Source organism: Sylvia atricapilla, chromosome 1 (genome assembly GCF_009819655.1).
Source record: "Sylvia atricapilla isolate bSylAtr1 chromosome 1, bSylAtr1.pri, whole genome shotgun sequence".
NCBI classification, from domain to species: domain Eukaryota; kingdom Metazoa; phylum Chordata; class Aves; order Passeriformes; family Sylviidae; genus Sylvia; species Sylvia atricapilla.
In genome coordinates, this window is record NC_089140.1 from 68,712,105 (window position 1) to 68,732,540 (window position 20,436).

Below are 20,436 nucleotides of genomic sequence, written 5' to 3' on the forward strand. Positions count from 1 at the left end.
TGCTCTGGCTGAAGTTGTGAAATTCTTCCTTGACTTCTCAGCTTGGCTCCCTCCAGGGCAGAGCAGCCGGGGCTCTGCCCACCTCCACATATGAAAATCCAAAAAAAAAAAAAAAACCCCAACCAAAAAAACCCCACCAAAACCAGTTTTTTCCTATGGCCATTAGTTAACGGCATGAAGTCTCATTTGGTTTGGTCATTCCTGCAGTGCCCCTTGAGAATTCTAGATATTTTTGTGTTGGCATAGCAAACTTGGCTTTGTTTTGGTTAACATTATTAATCCTAGCAAAAATGACAAAATACTGAACCGAATGCAGTATTGTCTTAAGTAGTCATTTTGTGTTTCGTTTCTCTAGCATTTACCTCTTCAAACTTGTTAACCAACACAGTGGAAAAAGTCAAAGAAAATGGACAGACTTAACATGGTATTTTAACGGAACTAAAGCACAGTTCTAGGAAGTGTGTCTTTATTGGTCTATAGACCCTGAAAATTTTACTCTAAAAACATTATGAGACGAGACAACTTGTTCTCAGATGGACTTATATTAAAGGAAGTCTGATATCTATGGGCAAATATCTTGGAAATAGATAGAAAAATGTGGCTTATTATTCTGCCTATAGATGCATGAAAAAATCCAGGACTGGATCCAGGCCTTTGCCAGAACACTTCAGAATTAAAGAGTACAGAACATGCTATTCTGTCTTTACTGGCACTAACTTTCTGCATCTGTGAAAGGTAAAAATAGTAAAAATAAAAGCAGCTTTAAAATGTTGCATTTAAAAGGTAGTATGGAAATCAAAATGGAATAACCTAGCATGAAATTAATGTGGTTTTATGTCTTGCAGGATAAGTTTGGGTCAAATTTAATCATAGGTAACTTTTTTGCACACTTGCAATCAATTGCAGAATTTGCTGTTTGAAAATCGCAATATCTCTTTCTACATGCTATACTGTTTTTCAAATTCAAACAAAAAAAAGTTAAAAAGTTAACTAACCTGAAAAAACCCCAAGTTTATAAAATACAACAGCCACACAGTAACTATGAGCTGCCAAAACTGCATCCCTTTGGAGAATTTCTGCTAGTAATTAGCTGTCTAAAACAGTAACTGATGAAGAAGCTACATGAGCAGTCAGCACAAAGCAGGTACAGGCTTGGGCAGAGAATTTTCACTATAGCCTGTGACAACAGCACATCAGCTATTGCTTCATGATGACTACATGGAGGCATGATCATAATTCTTAACTAGAAATAATCTAACTTGCCCCTACTATGGGGCACACAGATGCAGGGGAACTGCTACTCTGAAGTGACTGATACGCTCTCAGATATGTATGTGATACAAGCAGCATCATTTTTTTATTCTTGCCAGTTTGTTTCCATGGCCCTATGCTTTCTTATGCCCTGCAAGTTATCATCTTTAAAATCACTAGCTGTAACAGCAGATTGTTCTTACCCTGCAAAGACAATATTCTATCACTTGAATTAGGATGAGGAAGACAGTATTAATCTCATCAGAGAATTATAAACAGCTATTCCAGACATTCCAAATCACTTGCCCAACATTTAGGTAGCAATCATATATTTGAATTTGATTTATCCAAATTCATAGGTTTAACAAAAATTCATACTATTTGAAAAAATATACACGAGAGTAAATTAAAGCAAAACTGTGAATTAGATTTGCTACAAAACAAAGCAACAACTGCAAAACTTGGTATACTATGCCACACTACCAAGCAAAACCAGTCATGCACTAGTATTTAACTGGACAAAAGGAAATAATTTCAAAATTATTCAACAATCTAGTTTGCAAACAGAATCACTAATGAAAAATTGTGTTGGCTCTATATAACCTCTTTAAATTCAAATGCAACAAAACTCCTTGGAAGTCTGAAGCAAAGGGACACATTTATGACAGACTAGAGTAAGTTTTTAGCTTCTCAAATTCCCAGTCTGGCACAGAATTGAATATAGCTCAGGTGATTTTTTTTTTTTTTTTTACTTTCAGAGAAAATGAATTTAACAGACATAATGGCAGCAGCACAGACTTATTTCGCTTGAATCCAATCCTGGATCACTAACATGCTCATTCTAAGAATGAGCCTTAGGGAATGAACTGTAAAAATAGTCTATAGGAAGAAAAAAAAAATCCAAATAAAATAAAAAAAACCCAGGCATTGGCCAGATTAGGACAATTTCAGCCAGTTAGTTTCAGCCACTCTATCCTAGCTTATGTATTAAGAAAGGTAGTAGACAAAAGGTCAATTATATATAGTCCAAGGTCCCTATCATGCAGGTATTCCCACAGGCCACATATCTGAACAGGAGTGGGAAAGGGGAAAAGGAACAGTGCTGTAATATCCAGCAGTGCTTTTTTTGTACAGGCTTCCTGAAACTCACAAAAAAAGTGTTTGTAGTTGTAATTGCAGTAAAAAAAAAAAAAAAAATGTTGCCATGGCAAACTAGGGAGCCAAATCTAAATCTCAAATTTGTCTATGATATCTATGTTTTAAAGACATTACAGCATCTCCTGTACCTGCCAACAGAGATGTCGTATGTACATGTTTTTGTGTACATGAGAGACTGAAGTAGTCATTTCCCTACTTCTTTTGTTTAAATAAGAAGAAACTGCAGCCTTAGGTTCGCTGCAAAGAGCATTCCAGAAAACAATATACTGAAAGAAAATTTATTTGCTAACTTTCCTAACGACTTCTGTGTGGCACTCGCTTTTGCTCATGATGATAAAAAATGTCTTAACTACATATAAACAGCCACCCTTTCAGGAATGCTACTTTCTAGGCTGCAACTAGAATTACAGGAAATGAACCAGCTGAACTCACTGACTCTGACAAGTGGGTCAAGTTGAGATAAACCCTGCTCCCTCTCAGCTCAGTTTACAGCTCCCTTCAGCTGACGAAACAAACTTCCTGTTGAACATCTCCTCTGCAGAGTCACTGTCAAACTGTCAGCCAAGCTAACAGGCAGAGAGACATGGGCATCTGATAAGGCTGCTCTATTTTCCCAGAAATTAAACCAAACAAGGATGGCTTCTGGTCTATTAGAGCTCTTATTTTCTTAGCAAACAGCCCCTAAATCACAAAATACAATAAACATCTTAGCATAAACATTTTATGCTTTCCATTGCTTATTTATGAAAATATTAATAGTAATTTAAATGTGTAATAGATGATAGTACACCTAAGATCAGACAGAACTTACTGGTCCTAACTAATGAAAAAAGCTGCACAATAATCAATAATTCAGAGTTTCCTTAATCAAGGTGACATATTTGAAACAAACATTGTTAAATGAAAATGACTTTTAAAAGCATGCATAAAAGCTGTAGAGGAGTAGGAAGTAACTTGAGAAGGAACTGTTATACATCCTAATGTGACCCTCCTATGAGAAGTTATCCTGTACTAATTTAGGGAGATTTAAGAAATAACTGCTCACAAGTAGCTTCGTTCTACAACTACAATGCAACAGACCTGCAGTTCATGAAGCATAACCACTGGGGTTAGAAGATGTGTTCTAAGACATCTGGAGGGGAAAATTGAGAGTCTAAATTTTTGCCCACAAAACCCCCATATCTTTAGAAAATAAATAAGATTTCAGAAAACTTCCCACAGCAAGAGAGTTTAGAAAAAAGCAAAATGAACCAACTCAGAAAATTTTAAATCATATTGGAAGACAGACAAAATGTATTCAGTAAGGGTTTTTTCCCTTGAGTTACTTTTCATCTGTGACAGTTGTATGCTGAGCATCAAATAATAAAAGTTTGCTATGTCCCCAAGAGTTTGTGCTGAAACAACTGTTCAGCTTCCAAATATAAAGTACTCCTCATGTAGCTTTGTTGAAACGCACACAAATTCTAGTTGCACTTTTTAAAGGAGAAAATAAGACATAAAAATCTGCCCTTACATGTGTAAGGGCAGAAAAGTGCCATCACATCATCTTGCACAATCATTGCCTAGCCAGATTATATTTTAAATTTAATGCTCTTCTGTTATAAAGCTTAAATTTCATAACTGCATGCTGAAGAATTAATAGGGGGGATATTTCCTTGGGGAGGTTTGTTTGCTGGTTTGTTGTTGTTTTTAAATCTGCATCTAAGCTGTTTCTCTAGAATAAAGCTAGTAATGCTTACTCTTAATTCTCAGCATCTTTCATTTGAGAAAACTTTAGTGATCAAATGTTCAGGAAAAAGCTTTGACATCTGGCAGTAGGGTTGGACGATGGCACCGAGGAAGTAGTTTTTTTCTTCTTGCTACTGGAAACCACATCCAATTTAACAGTTGATTGTACCTATCACAAGTTCAAGTCTTTAGAAAGTTATGCAATTTTTCCAGCTATACTCTCTCAAAAATATCTTAAATATCCAGCATAAGGAGGAAGAACAGTCAAATAAGTAGTTCTGCATTCAAAACTGAAATTCATATGCCACAAGGGTGGGTTTATTGACTGAAAAGAAGCAAAATCCTTTCTTCACATGCATTTAATATGACATTTCAAAAGAGAAATGTACATTAAAATGCTACAGAAGGCAGCTGTGACCTGTACTGCATCCTCATTAAGAATTTGGGTTCAGAATTTAAAACTGAAGTATTATATTGATGTTGCCCTTGAACTTCAGTGTACAGTTTTGAATTTATAAGAGTGAGGCTTTAAGGCTTCGATTTTCTTTTACAACAGCATCAAGGTCATTCTTCCGTTACACCACTTGAATTCACTGTATGAACTGAAAGAAAGTCTGCTTCCTTTTGAGCACTAAAGGGAGATCACTGAGGGGAAGACAAAGCCAAGCCATTTTGGTTACAGACAAAAAGTGACATCAAGAACCACTTGAGTCATCCCAAGTTCATAATTTAGCTAAAGGACTGCACTGATAAACCTTGTTTTTAGGTAAAAATAACACTGATAAAGGTAAAAGATGCAAAACAATATTACGGCTTATAATTTTTTAAAAATTGAAACTACAGTAGTTGATAAAATAAATGAGGTTGCTTTCCCTACCATTATTTTAATAACATTTCTCACATTACTACTTGCTTGTTGACCTCCTCATTTATCAGAAAATCAGACTCCAAAGGGAAAATGTGACTAAAGGGTAGAACAAAAGAAAATTACTCAGTTGTGCTCTGCTTTTCTAAAACCTCACAACATTTATGGTCTACCTTATCCTTCTTCAGATCTTACTAAATACTTGCTGATCCAAAAAATGATCTTACTAAGTAACACTGTTAGCACTACTTTTTATCCATACCAGCACCTTCTTGAAAACAGAACTCTCAGTCTTTTAAAGTATTTGATATTTCATATGCAAAGCAGAATTGGTTGTGAAAAACAAGCCATATTTTAATATTTATTTGGAATTATGTTTGAGACAATTTAAGAAAAAAAAAGAGGATTTCAATATTTTCAAGATGTGTAAGAATTACAGGGAAAGCCTACTATTTTTCCTAGCATTTAATGAAAATTCAGCTTAAAAAGGTGAAAGAATGCCAGATAATGGTTCTTCTTAGAATCTCTTCCTATGAGTACCACCACATTCTTCAAGTTTTCTGCTAAATTCTTAATACTTTTGTTATTGAACCTAATTAGCTTTTGGCGAAAGGGGTCAACGACCAGGATGGATAATCAGCAGAGTGGTAAATGAAAACCCTATTGGGGATGGTTTCCTGGGCACTGTTGCTGTCTCATCCAAACCAGAGCCTCACTAGACAGGACTACAGTAGCTCCCAATGAGCTACATTGACCTGTGAGACATTTGATGTTTTAAGAGTGTGTCTGTGTGTGTCTTATATACAATAAATATATATATATAAATGGCAACTATGATAATCTCACTAGTGTGCTGCATTCTCCCAATGGCAAGCAGAACAGAAAGACTCTCTGATTTCCCAATGTAACAAGTGTTGGGATGTTCATATAAATTTTACCATCTATTGAATAAGGCATCATAAAATCAAGGTTTTTTCTGGTTTTACAGCTTGCAAGTCATCCTAAAATTAACTCCAGATTAACACTTCTATTTCTTGCATTTGTGATCTAAGCAATTTTATCAAATGCCTTCAATTCCTGTAAGATCCAGTTGGTAACATCTCTTGCAAATGAAACACATCAATCAGCTAGCCTGTTCTAGCTTGTGACCAACACAACACAGATTATACAATTTTATACACTGAATATAATACACTGAATACACTGTGAATACACTGAACACTGAGAAACAATATTTTTAGTATTAAATTCAACCATGTATGCACATAAGTATTTTCTTTTATACTGTACTTAGTAAGTACAAGGCATCTTTACCTGACAGAGCATCTTGTGCCTCAAAAAATGTGCTGAGACCTCCTTTCACATAAGCTAGACTCCCTTCATTTTTCTTGTTGGCTTGTTTCTTCAAATTCACAACAGCTGTTTTGAGCTGATCAAAACTGAAAACAAACAAGAAAACCTCAGAGATATTTAAACAATAAGATCAGCTAATAAATAAACAGAACAAACTATTTTGAAAATAAAGACGCTTGCTTTCAGAACAACTAGTAGGGGTGAAGTAATTGCTAATAAGTGTGCTTTTCAATAATGAGAGTTTATTCTTAGTACAAAGATCTCAGTTTTTTATTTTCAGCCCTAAATAGAGAGCTCTTATCACTTGTGATGGAAGAGATTTCTTTATAACACAAAGTAGTCAAGATGTTTCTTCTAAATATGCAGCATTGCTCTTAACTGTCTGTACTATATTAAATAGGTGACAGTAGAATTCACTACACCTAGTACACAGATTAACTACTGAGATATTAGAAGTCTCTATAATAATAGCATTTGTTTAACTCTGCAGCTTTACTCAGAAGCCTTTCTCACTTTTGCTTCTGAATTAATTTAATATTTTTATGTTTGTTTGTACAAATAGAATTGAACACAACATTAGTGCAAAATAAAGAAAAGCTTAACAGATTCCTGCTTTATGAAGGTATGGTATTTATCAGTAATCTGCTGAAATACTTTTGAAAGACATTTCAAGGGCAATATTAACTGCCAACTCATCATTGTTGTTGGTATGGTAGCTTTCTTTTTATCTTAGTTTCCTAGTATTTCTCAATTTTGCCGATTTACATTTGATTTCACATCTTTACTTTTTGCAAGCACCTGCAATTAATTGAGAAGTCTTATGTTGTGAATAGATCTTCATTAATTGTAGATAATTTTTTTGTTGATGATGATTAATATGACCTCAGTAGTTATATCACTTGGTTAACTATAAAACCATCACTGTGAACAAGTTCAGAAATACAAATATAGCAAATAATTTTCATCCTAAAGTCTTTCTTCCTAGCTGCAGGCCAAAGCAACCTCCCTAATACAGAAAAAACCCCAACCCAAAACCTTCACTACACCTCTGTGAGGTGAGAGACCAATGAAGTAGAAAACTAAGACATAAGACAATTCCATCAATATTCTGCCCATTTTAAAAAGAGCTGGTACAAAAAGACCCATTAAGATAACAACCCAAATTTCAGCTCAGGAAATTAGAAGGCTATCACCACCTGCTGGGAGACAAAGCACACTGGTGCACATAGAAGCGCTTTTCTTTTTATACTGATGATGTCACATTTTGCCTAATTTTCTGTTTCCATCTGCTGGACAGAAATAACATTACTCATGACCTGGATTGGTCCACTTGGGCATATGAGAAGTACTCACCAGCAGCATTTTCATAATAACAAAAATCTGTACAGTTCTCCTTTTAAGCAGTGTTTTATGTTATCTGATGATCTAACAGTGTGTCAAATAGTTTATTTCTATTCAACAGGATCTTTCCAGATTAAAAGAATTAGTAAAAAGGATGTTACACTGATTTCTTAAAAAGAATGTCCTTCAAAGAAAAAAAAGACATAAGCTAACCAAAATGTCAGTGCACCATACATTTACCATTTCCAATAGCTAAGGTTATGTAGAGGAGAACTAAATCATTGCGGTGTTTCCAGAAAAACAGCACAAATTATACGGGACAGATATTTAAACAATTCCAGAATTTTATTAAGACTACACATTTTGAATTGGGAAGAAAAAGAAAACCAACCAAAATAGTTTTGTTACTTCTTTATTCAAAGAGATAGTTATAGTTAGATTCAAAACATGACTGGATTCACCCTACTCTTTGAGCATTTATTCCTGCTGAGTTTTACACTGCTCTTGGACCTTCAACACTAAGATTTGGATTTTATAAACCAATATAAATTGAGTTAATATAAAAAACCCTCCAGATTTCATTTAAAAGCGCAAATTAACACTTTTTATACCACTGAATGGAGGAGATCATTACTTGAAAATGTAGATATGCAAAGACACAAATCAATGGAATAATTTTCAGCAAGAAGGATGAAATACTTAAGATGATAATATACAAAGTGTTAAAAATGGTTTTTCTTTCCTAAAAGCATCTAACTCATTCAAGCTGTATAACCACCAATATTTATTCACGCCTGAGCTTGCGGCTCAGCTCTCACATCTTTTTTAAAGCAGTGGCCATAGCTGGGCAGAGCACTTAAACTGCAACTTGAACAATGCCAAGCAGAATAATTATCTCTGTGTCTTACCTAACACATTGCTGCTGAAACACCCCACACGATGATTGCACTAGACAGTCAACTTTTAGAAACACTGGATTGTCTTCTGTATGTCTGCTTTCCAATTCCAGGTGTGTACTCTCCTGCTTGTCTTCTCCACACCCCTTTGAGTCCTGAATTCAATAATTTCACAATCACTACAGCCACAGCTGCCACTGGTTATCACATCCCCTGCCTTGCCTGCAAGAATCAGATTCAGAAGTAGTACTCCTGAAGGCCCACACTGCAGCCATGTCAGAAGTCTTGTACGAGAACCAGGGTCTGCTCTCTGGAAATCTTCACAAGCTGCTTAAGGAAGATTCTGTTCACTTTCTCACACCACCACAATGCCACCTATTCCAGACTCCTGAACAAGATCTCAACCATCCTGTTCCATAGGGCTGTTCCATACATTTATTCCAGCTGTTCTTCATGTGAAGGTCAAGTCGCTCTCTTTCCTGGGTATCTTTATCAGGTGGCCTCTTGCCATCCATCCCAAAATACTAGGTACATGAGCTACCCCACTTTATTCCAGTGGTATGTTTGTCTAATTCCACGTGGAGTTCTGTCTCTTACCTGTGTTTCTCAGACAGCACGTAAGTGTGTAAAGGCACTTGAGATTAGACACTTCCAGCTAGTTTTGTAACTTCCTACAACATTCTTAATGCCATCACTGAACTCACAGGTAGTACTCTATCCCTTCATTTAACTGCAGGCTGTTATCACCATCCTGATACTCCAAATTTGAAGTTCTTGACACCAAAGTGCAAACCTGCTTGCAAAGATGCTCTCACACTCCCACTCCACTTTATCAAATGAATTCCATTTCTCACTAGCAGTCTTTGTTCTTTAGTCATGGATCTGGCTACAGAAGTAAAAAGTGCTTCTTTTGAAACCAGGGGTACAGCCATCTGTGAATCTACAGGATGCATCTCTATTACTTGAAGCTTTTCCCCTCACATGTAAATCAGAGGAAATGCCTAGGCTCCCACATTCTTCACTGTTGTCTCCAGTCTGCAATCACTCGTCATCTGTTCTACATCTCTCTGGGTAGTGTTACTGGTGCCCACATGGATGAACAGTCCAAGGGCCAAACATAGAGAAAATTTTTATGAAGACCTGCATCAAAAGGTATTTACTCTTCATCACTTTGTTACCCACTCATTAAAAAAAAAAAAAAAAAAAAAAAAAATTGTTGATCCCCAAAGTTATCAGATTCTGACAGAATTAATTTAGAATAACTCCTCTTATTCAAAGATTTCAAAAGATGCTGTCACTATACGTGTATTAGGTAATAACATTCTCTTGCTGTTTTGGACCTTTAAAGTGCCATCATTTTGAGAGCAAATTTAAGTATTTCCCAAGCAGAGTACTGGTTATTTCTGGAGCTTCAAAAACCAAATATCCTCCCACCCCTGAAACGAAGAAGCAACCTGTACCTTTTTCTACCAGTAGGAAATAAAACTAAAACAGTTTGTAAAGTGGTATTTCCCTTTAAAATAGCAATTAGAGTATTCAGCTGAAAACAACAAAAAAAGCTCATCTTCTCTATTAAAAATGGCTTTCAGTAATTATGTGAACACAAGCAGATTAAAGTTTTGGAACTCAGTTATACACGCAAAAATATATTTATATAATACATTCATGTAAGTACATACTATCAGTTATACAAGTATAACTGTATTTCTAAATTAAGATCTTAATTGTCTAGATTTTAAGGGATTTACCTCTAAGTTCCTACTTATCCAACTTCTGTTATTGTAGCATTTTCCACAAGTGTTAACTACAACCTAACTGATACTAACAATTTTACTAACTGTTCAGTGCCCATACCCTGTTCTCTGTTCATGACTTAACACCGGAGTTTTCACTCAAGGCCGTACTGACTTATGATTCCTAAAGTTTGAAGAAAGACAGTTCACATCTGACATTGGGGGATGGGGATAAAAAAATCCCATTATAAATTAGGTCTGGTTAAAATCAGATCTTTCTCAGAAGCAGATAAGCAAACTGGTTGATTAAAGTTTCAGGTCAAGCAAAAGCACCAGGGACAATTGTGACTATAGTTCTACTGCTGTAAATGCAAACCACCATTGACACATCTAGTGCATAATGAAATACCATCAGTGCCCTGCATTTAAAACAGTTACTTATATGATAGCAACAAACCTTGTTGTTGAATGATTCTCAATTAGGTACCAGGCAGCAGAAAAGTTTTCACTTGTGAAATCAGCGCTCATTCCAGGAAACAGCGACTCTAAATCTTTTTGAGGAAATCTGCCCCTGAAAAAGAAATATTCATTTGTTCAGTGAAACATAGCCTTGCAAACAGTTAACAATTAAAACAGTCACAAAACCCTCCAAATTAACAACAAACACCAAATCATTTCCCTATAAGATAGGAACATTAACTTGTAACACACCTTGAAATTAAATCTGCTATTACAGACACATGGAACATGACTAGAAGAGACTGAAATCTATTCCAAGTAAAATTAATTTTACCATTTTGATTTCACTATTACACATCAGACAGAAAAGTTGTCTGTAGAAAACGCTTCTATATAATTTTAAAATGGCAGGACATCAGAAATCCGACAGCTTGTAAATGATCTCACACAATTATTGTCTATTGATTCCTGAGCAGCAGAAGTCACACAGAAACATGAAAGGGAGAGACACAAAATATACTTCTATTATATATAAAAACTGAAAAACCTATAATACTGAGTTAAAGTAATTCTCTTGCAAAGCAGAACACACTGATCTGTCTATTCACTGTACACAAAACAAAGGAAAAACAGGCTCATCTCAAGTGACAGTCAGCAGATTCTGTTAGTTTTTATTCAGTCTTACAAGTGCATGAAGACGCCATGGGAGCCAACTCCTTGTGGAAACAGATTCACTACAACAACATTTTTAAAACTACAAGTAGTTTTGAAGATACTCATCCAGAAAATGTACTCTATACACTTTAAGTCTGCTTAATAAAACTATCTACAGCACTTTTTGATGATAACATGACAATCTTTATCCCTCAGTCCAGACATACACTCAACACTTGGCCATATTTATTCCACCAGCACTCAGTACATCACCAGGTGCACTCCCTCCCCTCATCTTCACCACCAGCTGCATCCCATCTTCAGAGACTAATTGTGACAAACAAATTCACTTTGGGTCAGCCTCAAATGGGTCAATCAGTTGGACTTATGTCCCTTTCGACTGAAATACTCTTATCCATTCAAAAAATTTACCATTTCATTTTTGGATCACAACATCCAACTCGAAAGACAATGAAGTCCCTCTCTGATGCTCACAAGTTAGGTGAGCTTTGCTACACAAAGTATACCATATGCAAATGAAAACCTGCCGTACTTTGCATTTGAGAGCAAACTTGGGTAGGAATATCAATCCAGAGCCAGTTATAAGAATTACATTTAACAGAAATGGAAAGTCATTTAAATGGACACAAAAGCAGTGATTTGTTAGTTTTAGTTTTTGCTGTAATCTAAACATGTTTCAAGATAGTTAAAGCTGTTTTTATTACAAAAAGCAAACAGCAGATTAAGTGAAACAAATCTAAAGGCGGACACATTAAAAAGTACAATTATATAGAGAGGAGTTGTTTCCTGGAAGTTTCTTTTCATATCCAAATGGCCATTAGCACAGCAGGTACAAAGGACCTACGTACATAATGACATGGTACAGAAGTCTTTCATCAGTAGCACCTGATTACAGCAGGGGCATGAAACAATACTTTTTAAAAACCAGAAAAAAATCAAATGAGATGCAAGGAAAAGTGATGACAGATATGAAAAGTAGAGATACAGGAAAAATAGTGTGAGAAACAAATGCAAAAGAATAAAGGAGGGTCCCAACATTTGTCTGTGTTCAATGAAAAAGCGACAATGTTAAAATAAAACTTCTAGGCATAAGTAGAGATTCAGGATTTTCAATGACCTTAAATTTCATAAATGATAGTAAGCAGAAAATGCTGATGGATGTAAGAAGAAATTCAATTTATTCTTCATTTAAAGATGATTTAAGATACTTTATTTTACCCTCAAATTAGTCAAAAGTGCCCAGTAGGAACATGAACTTGAAGGATAGTACTTCATGTGTGACACATAGTATAACTGTACAAAAAAGCATTTATATTAGATGCACGCATAGAGATATCTTTGTGGACAGCTTCATTTTTAATGCTAAAACACAAAACCAAGAAAACAAATTTGAGTTTTTGGGGGAGACTTGGACACACTGTGCAAGCATTATTTAAGTAAATGCAATCAATGCAGAAGTGGAATTTCGCTCATGTTTTCAGAATTTCCATGCATGTTCTCCAAAACCAAAAGAGACACATATAACACCAAAAGCACACACACTCAAATATACCACTACCAAATGCTACTCATTACTGGAGGTTTATAAGGGATATGCACGACAATTTAAGCTTATACATGAGCTATACAATTTCTAGGGGGAAAGATGAAACTATTTTTTAATGTATGTATATATAAAAAGACCAAGATAGACTTGTAATCAATTACTGCAAATGAATCTTGTCTACAGACAGACAGACACAAATGTAGGATTTTTTTTTAGTTTGATGTTTGACTGCCTTGAAAAGTTATTAGGAGTTTTTTGGGGTTTTTTTCCCCAGCAGATGTATTTGTGTAGAACCATAAATTAACAATGATTTTATCTGTGCAGACATATTTTTGACATAGTCACAACAGACTAGAAACATGAATGTGAACATGTGAGGTATGTTAACAATGTTATACTCTATGGTTTAGTATCCTTTTTTTTATCATACATTTACCATACATTACCAGTAGTTTTCCCACTAACAGATATGCTACAGCTTGCTACACCCAGACTTGCTACAGCTGTCTTCAAAACAAAGTGCACACTAAAATGTTCAAACTGAAAGCAACTGTATTTCTAGAATGTCTGGCCAGATGCATCTAAAAAGAGACTGACTCCACATACACACAAGTTTGTCTCATTAACTTTCACAAGTAAATTAAATAAGTCAGGTTTTGGAAGTTGTTCTCATTAAATCTTGCTTACCATTTACTAATAAACAAGCCCATATGTGACTTGAGAAAGTATTTCTGGTTTATTCTTTTCCGCATTATGGGGTGAAGATGAACCAGTAGGAAAAGCTTAGATCACAACGATATGCAATTAAACTGTAAATAATTTCTCTGTTAATTTGCTCATTATACAAGAATCACTACATGAAGAATACTTAACCATTATTAAAAGTATTCACTTTTTAATAATGTAAAAGAAACTGGGAACCACAAATTGAATCCAGAAAACCTCAGAAAAAGAAGGGTGAAGCTTACCACCCTTGACAACCCTATGCATTACACCGCCTTTACAATTTCAGCAAAGGTACACATACTGGATTTGTATACTAGTACTTTCTGCTAGGCACATCATTATACCTAGAATAGAACTAATCTGGTACCTGTAGTTAACATTTTAAAATAGTCTCATTCATGCTTCAGCAGCAATTTTAAATACATAAGAAATTGTGATTTCTCACAGTGGTTATAATAATGAGAAGTATAATAAAAAATACATTTGGTTATAAGCCACTATACACCTTCACTTCCCTCAAACACATTTTGAGTGTAGTTAATAGAGTCATACAACATTAGATGTAGTGGTCCTTGCTTCGATGTAAAGGTCATGCACATTTACTTTGGATTCAAAATATGTAGAGTACAATCAATTCATTTGTGCCACAAGTGCCCATCAATAGAAGTCCCTCCTTGCACTAACCCAAACTTCAGGTTCTTTATAGCCTAATAGCAACAAACCTAATTTAACAGCACAGGAAACATAGGCTCTTACAAATTCTACTAGATAACTTGTGCCTATACACAGCACTTATATTTTTCAGAGACTAGTTGGAAATCTCAATGGGTAAATCAAACAGCCACAACCAAGTAAGAGCAGCAGAACACAACAGATATTAATTAACAAAGCCTGATAATGAATACGGTTTAGGAAGTAGTAATTTTTCTGCGAAAATTGTTTTGCTCCCAGAATTTAGCTTATAGTAATAATTCAGCATATATGACAACATTTGTAGATTAAAGGTGCGTCCCAAGGGATGATACAGCCACCAAAAGGTAACTTGATGCTCAGTTCTACAAAAGTTTGCAAAAGGTCAAAAGGAACAACTTTAAATAAACTCAGATTCTGAATAGCAACCAGCATAAACAAGCTCCAGCTAGAGCTGCTGTGCACTCTCTGCTCTGTCTGGTACCAGTCAGACTCCTTGAAGCTGGCTTTGTACCAGCTGTGCTGTGTTAATAATGCATGCAAAAAGACCAGCATAAGGGACACTGGTGTAGACTAAACACGACAAATCAGAAGGTGTTAACAAAGGTCTCTCCAACAGCAACAAGACAAGGGTGTACTCTGGCAATTCCTCCCTAGTAACAGCGGGTTCATTAGAAATATGAAAACAAAGTGGCAACTGTATTTTAGAACTGGCAGAATGTGGTAAGAGAAATCTACTAAGAGATTATAGGCTGGTAGCTGCAGCTGATGTACCAGCCTAACAAGCAGGGTGACTTTACTTTTTCATGTCACAAAGTCAGAACTCTACTGAAGTGCAGGTTTCAGAATTTTTTCACATGTATCTCTGCAATGAAGTTTCCACAGGCCCATCACATTCAGTGATGAAATTTACTGCATTTCCAGACAAACCGTTGAAAATTAAATATCTCAGCCTCCAGAAAGTTTTTTCCTATCTCGTGGCAGCAAGCTGATGTTTACCATTAGGTGGCAGCGTAAGATCATCTGTTTCCTTCTCCCAGACGAACTGTTTTGGAAGCTGGCGTGGGAAGAGGGAAGCATCTGTATTGAGTGGGTGGTTACAGAAGTACATGGAATGTACTTAGCATGTCAGCCTTTGCTTTCATGTACAAGACGGATCCAGCAGAGTGACCTCTGCTACATGCAAAACAACAAACACTAATCAAAAATTTTCTAACCACCACTAGGTCTGACTGATGTTACTGTTTTGCAGAGCATGAATTTTCTTAGCCTGACAGAGTAGTTAGAGGAGTCAGGGAACCTTTGGTTAAACAAGAACTTGTCGTGCAGGAGGAGGAAGAAGTACGTGGTACATCAGAACAAGCAATTCATTCAGAAATCTCATGCAGATTTAACTTTTTCATCAATGAATTTCAACTGGCGTCTATGAGATATAATCTCTCCCAGAACGTACAAAATTTTGAATGATCTTGTGTAAGAGCACTAAACTGCTAAAACCAATCCAAGTACTGCCACATTGCTGCTAAGGTCAGAATTTTCACACCAAGTTGCACATTTCTCATACTGAGACAACTACTCTGCACACTTATTCTTCCTGCAAGCTATTTAAGACTTCCCCTGGAGATGCTGGCAACCCAATGCTTGGACTTGTGTACTCTTCACTGGATTAAAAACTGGATGGCCATGTGGCCATAGTGGTGGTGAATGGAGTCACCTCCAGCTGTTGGATGGTCACTACTGGGATTCCCCAAGGGTCCATACTGGGGCCGGTCCAGTTCAGTATCTGTATCAATTACCTGGACAATGGGATTGATAGTACTCTAAATAAGTTTGCAGATGACAACAAGTTTGGTAGGAGTATTGATCTGCTGGAGGGTAGAGAGACTCTGCAGAGGGATCTGGACAGACTGGATTGATGGGCAGAAGCCAGCTGTATGAGGTTCAACAATGCTAAATCTTGCTTGTGTCACAACAACCCCAAGCAGCTACAGGCTGGGGGCAGAGTGGCTGTAAAGCTGCCAGGCAGAAAAGAACCTGGGGGTGCTGGCTGACAGAGGCTGAACATGAGCCAAGGTGTGGCCACATGGGCAAGAAGGCCAAGGGCATCCTGGCCTTTATCAGCAGTTGTGTGACAGCAGGACCAGGGCAGTGATTGTCTTCATGTACTCAGCACTGTGAAGCCACACCTTGAGTGCTGTGTCCAGTGCTGGGCCCCTCAACACAGGAAACAGATTGAGATGGTGGAGCACATCCAAAGAAAGGCAACAGAGCTGGTGAACGGTCTAGAGAGCAACTTTTGTGAGAAGCAGCTGGGAGAGCTGGGGATGTTTAGCCTGGAGAAAAGGAGGGTCAGAGGTGACCTTATTACTGTCCAGGCGGCCTGGAAGGATGTTTTAGCCAGATGGGGGACTGTGGAGGCTCAGGCACCTGCCACCAGGAGAAACACACCTCTAGATTAGGGTGAGGAGAACCTTCCTCCCATGCCACATATTAATATCTCTTACATTTCCTTGTAATATTGGTTTGTTAAGTTTATGTCACTCTGTTCACCATATATGCACCCCTCCTAGAATGTTCTTCCTTCCCTTGAACCCCACTGGCTCTGTCTTGCTACACTACTCCAACCCTGTTACCCTGTTGGCTCCTCCTGATTCCTATTTACCCCTCTCCATCACTTTTCCCTATCCCGATTGGACCTTGATGGTCAAATCCACCCCATTTGTCCCGTTTATAACCCTGTGCTCTTGGCCCCCTCCATGTTCTCGTCCCTGCATTTAATTCAAGGATGTTTGCGTCCCTATTCTGCATCCCTGGACCCCTTCTCTATTCCTGTTTGTGTTCCTGAATAAACAGTCTTTGGATATCCAAATGGGAACCTGTTTTCTCAGTGCCGTTAGTTGTGCCTTTGCAATCCTGCACTCTCGGGCTCAGAGACGCGAAGTCGCTCTTTAGGACACTGTGATGGTGCCAGGCATTGTACCGGGACCGGACGGCCTCTTCTCCCAAGGAACCAGCAGCAGCACAAAAGGACACAGCCTCAGGCTGTGCCAGGTGAGGTTCAGGCTGGACATCAGGAAGAATTTCTTCACTGAAAGGGTCATCAGGCATTGGAACGGGCTGCCCAGGGGAGGTGGTGGAGTGAGTTACTGTCCCTGGAGGTGTTCACGAAATGACTGAACATGGCACTTGGGGATACAGTTCAGTTGACAAGATGGGCATTGGTCAAAAGTTGGACTCAATGACTGAAAATCTTCTTCAGCTATAACGATTATGTAATTCTATTCTATGATTCAATGTTTTTGTAAGGGGTCCTGGCTACATCTGCATAACACCACAGCCAGGAATATTCCCTGGGAAGGAAGGTGGCACAGATCCCCTCTGAACTGAAAGCAGGCATAAAGATAGTGATAGGATACTAAACCTTTGTATCAGTCTTTACCCTGTAGTAAAAATCAAAAACTTGAACTCAAAGATTAAGTGTTTTATACCTATTTTTTGGTGGCAAGTGAGTATCTCACAGCATACACACAATAGGTACTAAGTTACATCAATGTCAAAAAACTCTTATCTGATTGGATCAGCTCTGTGTTTTAGAAGATGAATGAGCAACTTTTAGGAAGGGAGGAGAACAAACGTGCAAATACTCTTCTGCAAATACATTTTTGACTTCAAGGGTCACCACCACCGAAACAGAAGAACCAGCAAGTTCAAATTCCAGTACAATATAAGTGATTTTTTATTAGCAAGTGAGATTCTTAATTACATGACCCAGGAACTGCAATTAATTTTTGGAAAATGTGAAGAACTTATCAGCCAGCAATTCTGTATACTTCCTACTTGCTAAACCTGCAGGCTGAGGGACGATGGCCTGAACATTATGTATACATGTAGAGTTAAAATATCTTGACTATACAAGTAAAATTTAAAATATCTTGATTATGTAAAATATCTTGACTATGTAAAAGAACATCCAGGAAGATGACTGTATATACTTAGTTGCATTTTTTGCATCCTTGCAACATTTCAATATGAAAAGAATTTCAGTGCACATTTTGAGTATATATATGTTATTGCTATAATATACCTATAGGCAGTATTCTAATTATTAATAGAATGTCAGACCCACTATTACATATTTCACTTAATTCACAGTTCAAACCTTTTGTTCACTTAAATCTCAGTCACTCCCAACTAAACTCCAGTCTACTGAGTCTGAATAATTTTTTTTGTTGCTGTGCATGCCTAATAATTTAGCAAACTGCTGTGCTGAAGCCCTTCTTTTCATTAATTACAAGGTCTTTTTTCTCTAATTTCGAGGTTTCATTTGCACCACCTTGAAAACATCCACCTGAATGGTTCAAAAGCTACAATCAATTTTTTAACATATTGTAATTGGACAAAGTACCATAAAAAGTTTAAGAAAGACACAAAAGGTACCTTTAAAACCAAGCATAACCCATATAAAAAAAAAATAAAAGCAACAAAACCCCTCCAGAAAACAATTAAATCATTCCTATGCTGCAGCATATATTTTCTGTATCACATGCTAATGCCTGATAACCACTTTCTACAGGAAGGGCTTCTTTCTCTTTCAGTCTGTAGTGTAATCACCTTCCTCTGCCTTCTCTTCAGTGTGCTCCTATATAGTTTATTCCTATTCAATTTTATCACATCTGTGTTTCACTATTCTTTTCCCTGAGCTTCTCGATTAATATTACTTTTGTTTACCACTATTTGCATAACCAATACAAGGCACTCTTTTCCTTACTTATCCACCATCAGGCTGCAAGGGTTGTAAATCCCAACAAGTTAGACCAGTGCCAAATGCTTCAGCTTCAAAATTAAAATACATCCCAATTTGCACATGTTTAAAGAAAAAGTTTGAAGAAACCAAAAGTATGAATAAAAGAGAGACCCATAATATTGCAGATCCTATCTGCATACACAACAGTACTATTAGGATCATATTAGGATGTCTTTCATTTTAAAGCGTCCTAACAATTTTTATTACTTCTAATGAATAGTATTCCCATATCTAGTAATGGTTATTGCTAATTTCTTGCTTTTTCTTTCTTAGTTTACAACTGCCTTTTTTCACTACGTTGTACAACTTCTCAATACTTACCCCATCCATATGCAAAGTATTTGCAAACATGTGAGTTTAGCTAAACTATATGGTATTAAAGATTATTTTATAGAAATAAACCTCACATTGCTCCAATTTACCAAGAGAATGATGAAAAATTTCCATTGAGAAGGCATTCTTTAGTTAAACCCAGAATGTTCACCTATAGGCAGAGATGTGTTGTCAACACACATAGCACGAGGGCAGACCAGGCTTTTCCTCTTTTGCCTCTGCACAACGTAACCTCTCAATTCCTCCACACAACTACTTGCTATACTGATCAGCGATACGTCTCTCAAACTGGTGCTTGCCATAACCTTCCTGCTTCTCCTGCAATGAATTGGAGACCAAGAACAACGAACTAGGCTTGATATGCTTGCCCAAAGACTTCCTAATTCTCTCCCTCTATGAAAGGTTATTCCCTACCTGTATCTACATGTTTCTGATTTACGTCTTTTCACACAAAACTTCAGGTTTCAGTAACACAATTTCTATTGCTTTGAGAAAAAAACATTTAAAATACAACATGGCAGGTTTTCTATTTAACGAACATCCAACTAGATAACTCTAAATTAAGCAAATTCTAAACTAATGCAGCTTAAGTTTCTATACGATAATTCTTTATCTATCATATGGACCATGTCTTAACTATAAGCAGAGACTCAAGAGAATCAGCTAACAAAACACTCATTGCTAGTTGCTGTGCAGAACAGTGGTAAAAAGGATTGTTACAGAGTTTTTAGTTTACAAGCAGGGGAAGAAGAGTGGAAGAGTGACAGAAAGTCTTCTAGTAATACACTGGAATACTGTCAATAGTACGAAGGTCCAAGTTTTGTTGGGGATTATGAAACTGAGGAACATGAAAGAATTACCAGAAGTTACAACAAAGG

At 36.8% G+C, this 20,436-nt stretch overlaps 1 protein-coding gene across 1 annotated transcript in view; it reads right to left on the reverse strand.

Annotated features, from left to right (window-relative positions):
* EXOC2 (exocyst complex component 2) overlaps positions 1–20,436 on the reverse strand; it is a 127,139-nt gene that overhangs the window by 85,336 nt on the left and 21,367 nt on the right. Inside the window, exons 5-6 of the mRNA XM_066325892.1 lie at positions 10,783–10,896; positions 6,317–6,441 (exon numbers count right to left, since the gene is read on the reverse strand). Of these exons, the coding sequence (XP_066181989.1) occupies positions 6,317–6,441; positions 10,783–10,896 (239 nt within the window). The remainder of the gene's footprint in view (positions 1–6,316; positions 6,442–10,782; positions 10,897–20,436) is intronic.